This window comes from Lipotes vexillifer, unplaced genomic scaffold (assembly GCF_000442215.2).
Source record: "Lipotes vexillifer unplaced genomic scaffold, Lipotes_vexillifer_v1.1 scaffold1067, whole genome shotgun sequence".
Classification (NCBI taxonomy): Eukaryota; Metazoa; Chordata; class Mammalia; order Artiodactyla; family Lipotidae; genus Lipotes; species Lipotes vexillifer.
This window is the reverse complement of record NW_006775205.1, coordinates 559,831-569,200: the sequence shown is the minus strand read 5'-3', so window position 1 is coordinate 569,200 and position 9,370 is coordinate 559,831. Positions and strand designations below refer to the sequence as shown.

The 9,370-nt window shown below is 41.8% G+C and overlaps 1 protein-coding gene across 3 annotated transcripts in view; it reads left to right on the top strand.

Annotated features, from left to right (window-relative positions):
- LDB2 (LIM domain binding 2) overlaps positions 1–9,370 on the top strand; it is a 388,388-nt gene that overhangs the window by 372,140 nt on the left and 6,878 nt on the right. For 2 of the 3 annotated variants that reach the window (XM_007449816.1, XM_007449818.1), the window contains exons 6-7: positions 5,899–6,022; positions 9,097–9,248. In XM_007449816.1, the coding sequence (XP_007449878.1) occupies positions 5,899–6,022; positions 9,097–9,248 (276 nt within the window). The remainder of the gene's footprint in view (positions 1–5,898; positions 6,023–9,096; positions 9,249–9,370) is intronic. The other variant, XM_007449817.1, reaches the window with a different exon arrangement.

Below are 9,370 nucleotides of genomic sequence, written 5' to 3'. Positions count from 1 at the left end.
AAAAAAAAAAAAAAAAAAAAAAGTGGACCAGGAGGTGGTGAGGGTTAATGATATGTGTCAGTTGCATACTCCAGGGACAAACATAGCTAAGATACTCCACAGCGATTATTAAGTTATGACTCAGCAAATATTTGAGTATGCCTAATACCGTGTTAAATAAGAGGGAGAGAAAAGTAAAATAAGGCTTGCTATAGATAAGGAGATGAAACAAGTCCACAAGAAAGAAAAATTCCCAATGCAAATATTAACTCCGGGATGTACGTAGCTTAGTAATAAGTGCTACAGAAGTAAGAGTCCTTTGTGGCTGGGGATGGTCAGAGACAGATGTGAGATCTGAGCTGGACCATGGAGGACCTTAATGGTCATACTATTATGGCTCAAATATGTTTTGCAGACCAGTGCCAGACTGTGGATCACTTAGTGATCCATACCAAAATAAGGAGCTTGCTTTGGAATGTAAAGCAACTACCTGTTGAACACATTGTTTAGTTTATCTGAGTTATTTTTTGACACAAGACTTTCTTAATGAAAGAAGCAATGAACTGAATTATACTCTTAACTCAAGCTCTTATCCGGTCAAGGACACATAACAAATAGTTTGCAGACGGCCTCCTTTGAGTAGCATTGGTTTAGGACAGAGGTCAGCAACCTTTCTGTGAATGGCCAGATAGTAATATTTTGGAAGTCTGTGGGTCATATAGACTCTGTCATACTTACCCAGCTGTGGCACTGTAACACAATAGCAGCTCTGGACAATACATAAGCATGGCCGTGTTTAGCCCACTGGCTGTAGCTTTTGCCAATATCCGGCTAAGATGACTGAGAAAGAGGGAATATGTTCAAGGCAAGAACAACACGAGCAAAGGCCTGAGCTGCTATGGACACAGTAACCCTGGACAGACCTATATGCAAAGAGTAGGTCAGTGGTTCAAGCTCAGAGTATGTCATCCATGATCTGGAAAAGACTGAATTAAATGTTGGAGGTCAGGACCCAGCTTTAGGAGTTAGCCAAATGCCAACCCCAAGGCATCAGCTTTTTAGGCCAGAGCCAACTCTGATAGGCATCACCCATTCTTGGGTTCAGGCCAGGAGATGAGTAAAAAGAAAAGGTGTGGGTGTGCCGCTAAGGAGAATCAAATTTCTCCAGGAGAACTGTCAGATGAAAACAAAACAAAATAGCATACCGTCTAGATCTACCAGATTCTTTGTTACTACGAACAAAGACAGAAGTCCTGGGACTGAGCTAAGATGTCCCCGCCCAGCCAGGACATGTAGTAATTGGGTATATACATGTGCACAGGTACAAAGCATTCTCCACAGAGGAGGCAATCAGTTACTTATCAAATGGACAAATTCATCACCTCTAAGCCCAGAGGACAATGCCCAATTTGTCTGCTACTAGCAAATGACTGCTTGCTATAAATCTGGCCAAGATATCTGTTAAATCATTCATCCATCCATCCACCCATTCATTCACTCACTCAGCAAGTCACCATTGTGGTTATAGGTTTTGGTTTCATACCAAAGGGTCAGTGCTGGGCCAGAATCCCAGAAAATGAAGTCGGAAGCATAAGGAGAGCAAGCCTAGCCTAAAACTCTCACTAAATCTGCCCAAAGGCATCCTCAGAGCTTTGCCAGGATGGGCAATGGGCAGTGGTTTTCTTTGTGATTCTAAGTGGACCTGGCAGGTGCTTCCTATTCAAAGAGAGGTCTCAGGCCTTGCTGGCTCCTGCCACCTTGCACAGTGCCCTGGGATTCTTCCTGGTATCTTCAGGCAACCCAAATAAAGAGGTAAACTGAGGCAGGCTCAAATGACCAGAAATTGAGTTTATTCAGGAATAACGGAGGAACTGCAATTAAGGAAACATGCTGTGAGCCAGCCCCAGTGAGTCCCTTGAGGATTAGGGATGGGCTGTATTTATGGACAAGGAGTGCAAAGACAGGGAGGACTAGCCAGAGTCCCAGCAGCAAGTTCATTGGCTTGGGATTGGGGACGGATTCTTGGCAGCTGTTCACTGGTCCAGAAGTAATTTTCCATCATCTCTAAATCAAGTACTTATGGGAAATCAGTCTCTCACTTCTTAAGTTCCCTTCCTCTGAGGGCAGGTTGGGAGTCTCTGTTTCCTATCCTCCGGTTCTATTTTAGATCGAAATCTTTTCACACCTCCAACACCCCCCGCAGGTGTAGACCAAATTCACTCATGATGCTGCAGTGTTGCAGATGTCACTGTCTGAGGCCTTTCTTTTCAGGCAAAGGGACTGGTCCACTGGGAACTTTGTAGCGGACACAACTTTACAGATAAAATCGTTCTTTAAAAATCAAAGGACGCTGTGCTATTATGCTCAGTTCCATTAATATGCCTTTTGAGGTTGGAGTGAGGTGTGTGTGTGTGTGTGTGTGTGTGTGTGTGTGTAGGGCGGGGGCAAAGGCATCTATATTGTAGCCTGGATCATATAAATTACAAACAGGGGACTCTTTACCTGGAATCAATGGATGGGAGTGTAAGAGGGTTCATAAACCTCCAGATATTTTGTATAAAATTTGGAAGACAGCTTGCATAGCCTTCACCAGATTCTCAAGGGGGTCTGAGACCTCAGGGAGAGCAGGAATCCTGGCTCCAGAAGGATTTGGCTAGTGACTGAGGGAACCTACTCCCCGAACTTTCCTGGTGTCCTTTCATAAGGCCCCAGGCCTTTGCTGTTGCCAAGATGCACTGGCTTGCTACGGGGAGAAGGCAGGCTCTTGTCTGAGTTAGTTCTGCCACCTACAGCACGCAGCCTGGCAAAGGCACCATCTCTGCGCCAGAGCTGGAGGCTCATTTGCATACATGAATAAGGGGCGGGATGTCTCTCCAGCCCAGTACCCCTCCACTGGAAGAAAAATGACTTTGGGGATTCCTGATTAGCATTCAGAGATGCAAATTCCTTTGGGGTGGGTTACAGCAACGGGAAGGTATTTTTACATGAAAGGGGAAGGGATAAATCCTGAGGATTAGCACCTGTAAGAAGTGTTGCCCAAAACCCCGAGAGGAAAGGTACCTGGGGAAAAAAGAAAGAGAAAATGAGCTCGTGAGTTCTCACAATAAACGCAACTCTCCTACTTCCTAGCATGTGCAATGCTGATAATCCTTTCTAGGTCCAAATAGGCCTGACACTTAGGAGAAAACTCAATAAATGCTTGTTGATTTAAAGTAATAGAAATGTGGTTTGTTTTGCAATCTGTGCTGTGCTTGCTAATATGTAATCATAATATCTGTTTGTTGAACTTATGTGTCAAGACATATTATCTCAAATTTCCCAAACAATATACAAGATGGGTATGGTTTTACAGGTGAAACTGAGACCCAGCATTATTAAGTGGCTCATCCGAGGGTATGCATCTGGTGACAGACTCAAAATCTAGACCTAGATCTCTTGATTTCTAAGTCCATGTTTGTTCCACTCCATCCATGTATTTTATAGCCACTGTAAGTCAATTGCTCAAGAATGGGAATGGACAAAAAGGAAATGGTTTTAAAACCTTTATAACATTTTTAGTTAAAAGAAAAAGTTTTCCCAGTCTTTAGAATTTCTCTGAAAGCTTTTCTTACTGCCCTAGCTTAATAATAGATGCAAACATCTTCTGACCCTGTCTGAAGCTAGCAGTGGTTCTTCTTTGGTGGATAATCCATTCTTATCTCTATGTGTAGAGATGATTGTGGAATCCTTCACTCCATTTGGTATGAGTGACAGGGGAAGACTTGAGGTTGTCTGTAATTTGCACATACTTTGATTTCCAGTGTGGAGTTGTTAGTAGAGGAATACACACTTGCAGTCTTGGAATATGGACTTAATTGCATAGTAACCATCCCTCTTTCACAGGGTTTTCCTTATTAACATTTTAGGTTTCAAAAAGGACTCCAAAGTAAACAAGAAGATAGACAAGGTTGAAGATGCATCATAACTAACCCAGATCTCATTACTTTACAGCCTGATACGCTAGGGTCCAGTAGCTTTGTCTCTTTGTCTCACATTGCACCTGTGTTGTTCAGGCTTTGAAATCTTAGTCCCTTCTTCCAAAGAAACTGCAGATGGAAGGAGATTACAGTTGGCCCTTAAATAGGGTTTGTGGTTCTGGCAAAGTTTAGATCATCGATAGGTAAAAAGGGCTGAGAAATTTTTCTAGATGAAGGCAATTTTGATTATCATGCCTAGACTTGAGAAGAGAGGAAGGGCATGGAAAAGTGAGGTGTGGGGGTAAGAAGAGAGGGGAATTTGAGCTGGAAACCCCTGGGGATTTGTGCATGTCTTGCTTCTATATTTGTCTCTTCTAAAGCCCAGCATATGCAGGGCAGTGGATCTCCGTTTTGGGTAATATTTATCAGAATTAGATGGGAGAATGCTTTTTTAAAATACAGATTCAGGACCCCACCTCCAGACTCAGTGAAACAGAAAGGGCAGAGTCTGGAAGTCTGCATTTTTAATAATCAACTCTTCTGATTCTGATGGAAGTGTTCCCTAGACTTTGAGGAACATTGGCATAGAAAGGTCCTCCAGTCTTTCTAAGAATCACTCCTTAAATGCATCCATTCATTTGAGCCAAATCTAGGAACACAGAGATAAAAGGCATAGTCGCAGCATTCGAAGAGTTCAAAGTTGAGTGGAAAAGAGACTTGGAAGCCGATGGTTATACAAAAAGTAAATGAGTAAGTTTGCAGAGCAGAAAAGGGCTGGGTGCTATGGGAGAGCTGTAGTCATCCAACTCAGCCCACACAGGGAGAGGTGCAGAGCCAGGGGGGAAAGGCCTAACAGAGGAAGGAACTTTGCCTTCAAGGATGGGTGGGCATTAGCCAGGAAGAGGGAGAGCAAAGAATTCCAGGTAGAGGGAACCAGTGGACAATAAGGAATGTGGACTCTAGGGAAATACTCAGGTGAGAAATGGCAGAAGGGAAGGGAGTAGTAAAAACGATGGCCCCATGAACATGGGGATTGCACATCTGCCTTTCATAATACAATGACGTTTTTCCACATGGGAAGGTGCATTGCCAATGTTAGTATAGCTGTAACTGAAACAGCAATGGATGCATTGTTCCTAGTCTTGGTCTTTGCCCTTTCAATGCAGCAGCATTCTGAAAAGCTTCCAAATGAGAAGGAATTCAGAAAAGTCCAAGGCAATCCTAACTGAATTTACCTTCTTATTTCATTCATTAATCTTTGTCATCAGAAGTCTTGGACCAAAGTAAAGCTGAAAGATCTAACTAGGGGGGAGAACAAGGGCAACCGTGTGCAGAACCACAGAAAAAGCTCCCACACTGAATGAAAGTCAGCATATGTTACTGACATTCTCATCTTGTGTAAAATACAAATGAGTATATGAATACAAATAAAATAGTGTTCATCATGGCCCTTTATAAGAATTAGGATCAAAAACATACCTGTAGTCGCCACTTTCTTCTCCAAAGTTTAAAGGATGGCTTTCACTGCCACATAATCTACATAAACTAGCATTGTGTAACTCACAGTGTGTGGTTATACAAACAGGAACTACAGCAGAGACCAGAGTCGAAATCAGAGCACGTTGCGCTCCATGGAAAAGAGCTTTTCTCTTTAACCAGAAAGAATCATTTCAATTCAGAATAGAACCACATATATCCACCCAACAGTCTGTACAGAATGTGTGGGGATGTGTGTGTGTGTGTGTGTATAAACCACACTCAGCTATAATATCATAAATGCTAGTAAATTAAGTGGGCATTATCAAGTGTTGGTAATATTTCTTTTCCTCCAAACTTATATGGAGAAAATCAAAACCCGGGGTTGGGGGGTTTAAACTTTCTTTTGGATTCCAGCTGTTAACATTATTTATTGCAAATAATGTTATCAAGTAGTAAAACACCGATGTCTTTGAACTCCTTGCAGTTGTGTGTAATACTGGAGCCAATGCAGGAACTGATGTCCAGACATAAAACTTACAACCTCAGTCCACGAGACTGCCTGAAGACCTGCTTGTTTCAGAAGTGGCAGCGGATGGTGGCGCCGCCAGGTACGACTTCGTTCTTCACTCTCCATCTACATACTTTTTCTGAGGCTTCTTCTGGCGATGAAGGCGTGTGAAAAGGAAGTGATCATAAATGTATCAGCAAAGTAGTTTATAAGGGATATCCTGACCGTGATATTGGACCCAAAGACACTGGCTTTGTGAAGGACAAACATCCTTCTTAGATGTAGTGACCATCCTGTCACTTGCTAGATTAGGACCTGAAACCCACAGAAGGAAACTGATTTATTTAACGTTACCAAGAAAATATTGACAAAGCCGAAATCGGAACCCAGGTTTCCTGTCTTCCAGTCCAGTGGTTGTTCCACTGGACAAGACTGGTGGCTGCTCATGGTTTCCTGTGATTTTGTTTGTTTTTGAAGAATGGTAGAAATTATGAAAAGAAAGGGAGGGAGGGAGGGAGGGAGGAAGAAGAAAGGAAGAATAGGAGGGAATAGAGGAGAGAAGGAAAGAAGGAAAGGAGGAAGGGAGGAAGGGAGGAAGGGAGGAAATAAATAAATAAATATTTTTGCTCTATTTTTTAAGGTATATAATATCAAAGGGTTCTCTGATCATGAAAAAATACATAAAAGACTCCATTTCTCTCACTTCCCTAGAATGTAGTTTAGATACTATAGTCTCCTGCTGGGGTTCTGAAATTACTGCTTCCAGTCATCATTAATTGTCCTTCTATCTAATACATTTTCACTCCCAGGCATGTGTCGAGCCTCACTGATCATATAAGCAAAACATATCCATTCACTAAAAATTATTTTTATAAAGAGTAACTATTAACACGAGGCACATAGCCTTCTGAATCACAAAATATAATGGTCACCTTCTGCTGGTAATTGGCCAGGGGTTTTATATAAAGTGAATATAGCAGATGTAACCAAGTACATACTTAGAAAGCTGAGAAAAATGAGCATTATTTTACGTAGAATAGTTGCATCCCCATCTTACAGGAATTATAGACATTCAGAACATTATTTTTCAAATGTGTTAAATGTGCGTAAATTGGCCTTATTTTCTTTCAATACCAATAAGGCTTCAAAGGAAAAAATTTCGCTCACTAAATGCTTTGAACACCTATTTCGCAACCTGTGCACATATAATTCATATATTATTCATTAATTCAGTCATTAACTCAACAATTATTTATTGAGCCCCTACTAGGTGCCAGGCACTGCTCTAGCCACTGTGGGTATAACACTACATGAAAATAGTCACAAATTGCAGCCCTCTCAGACCTTCCATTCTCTTACTGAATCCTCACAACAACCTTATGAGGTATTTCTTGTTATTCCCATTCGATATAATAGGCCTGAGATTTAAAGTAGTAACTTGCCAAAGTTAGCTGAAGCTAGTCAGTGGAGGCCCCTATGTCACGGTAAGTTTTTATGTCTTCAATTCGTGACTCTATTACCACAGCTACCTACTGCCAGTGGGAGTAATCCAGAGCGTACCATTTAGGTGTATTTTCCCAAAACTCCATGAAAAAGTACGAATTTTTTTTTTAAAGCAGCCGATTTCAATTCAAGTCAAAGGAAGAGATTCCTGTCAGGGAAAGCTGGGTGTTTGCTTTACTTTATAATGTACCTCTCAACTGTCCTCCAGCCCCATGAGCTGGAACAACTCTGTTTCCTGTTTCCATAACCTTCAGAATAAGCACCCGTAACTCTCTATGGATAGGGATGTTAGGCCCTTTGATGAAACTCTTTAAACATTAGAGATAAAATATTTATGAAAGAAAATATGTTATATAAATAGAAACATAATCTCTTACTTCATCAAAAGTCAGAGATAACCTGATGGACTAAGCGGTCTTTGAAATGACCTTCAAGGAGATCTTCCCCATTGTTCATCAAAAGCAGTACAGATGCCTCAAGAAAATGCTCCAAGGTTACCTCATTTAGTTCCAGTATGGTCCTGGCTTACCTTCTCTCCGTCAGAGTTGGATCTAGAATAGGGTTAGCAAAAAGGATGCTCTTACATGCCATTTCCAATTCATTTAGTAACTGCCTGGAACAGGCTTCTGAAGATTTTTCATTCTCAAAGCAAAGATTATAGTACCTAGTTAATAGAGTTGCTGTGAATATAAAATAATGACATAGAAAACATTAAAAATATGAAAACATTGAGTCATGCTCATAATACATAATCAATAAATAATATTATTTTTACTACACATTTCCATGAGCCCCTATACTTCCATTAAGATGTTGCCTCATACTTCAGGTCCAAAATATTTTTTTTCTATTTCTAAACAGACCTTTCTGGAAAAGGTCTAGCTTCTCTTCATTCATATGTTGGCTGTAGCATACTAAGGCATTTGTTCCCCCGGGAATTTTGAAATTAGTTGCATCTTTTAGACACCAGGATCCAAAGCATGGGTATTTCTACTGAGCTTGGGAATCCCTAAGTTCCACATCAATGGCTGATGGGATGGACACTTCCTCTTCTTTGTATCGGGTTGGCCCAAAAGTTCGTTTGGGTTTTTCCCGTAAGATGTTACGGGAAAAACCCACACAAGTTTTTTGGCCAGTTTTTCAACATTTCAGCGTGCGATAGAGCTGGGCTGCAATATGACACTTAGCCAGTAGGTGCTGCTGTAACTCACTGGTTCACTTAATTGAGCTCAGCTCATACTTCTCTCAACCCCTGGAGGTTCCCTAGGAGTCCCAGAGCCCTCCGCTTGTTATAAAAAGAGCGTAGACGGCAAGAAAATGTTTTGCCCCAAATTCATAATGGTAATAATATTTTAAGTTCAAACTATAGTAGTGGTGTAACTCACCCTAAGACTTATTAAGAGCTTCCAGACACACACACACAGTAGATGACATCAGGAAGAACAATTAAATACAAATCACTTTACCAAGATACTAAAGAAAAGAGTTTCAGTCATTGTGTGCTACAAATAAATCAGCAGCTTTCTTCTTTTAGGTTTCATCAAGTTAAAAGAAGTGGAAAAAATATCAACAGTCCTACTCTTTTGAACTTACAAAAAACGGCTTCCCAGGAGGGCCCGTATTCTGGTGGTCACCCTGGCACTGACCCTCCTTCCATGTTTCATGTTGCAGCAGAGCCCACAAGGCAACCGACAACGAAACGGAGAAAAAGAAAAAATTCCACCAGCAGCACCTCCAACAGCGGCGCTGGGAACACCGCCAACAGCACGGGCAGCAAGAAGAAGGCGCCAGCCGCCAACCTGAGTCTGTCCAGTCAGGTACCTGTAAGTCTCGCTTTCCTTTTAGGCTGAAATCCTGCCTTTGCCTGTCGTCTCCCCGCGTCCAGGGGCCCTACGGCAAAGTCTCTTTTAGCTGCAATGACCTTCTGGGCCGGGTGAGGGGCGGG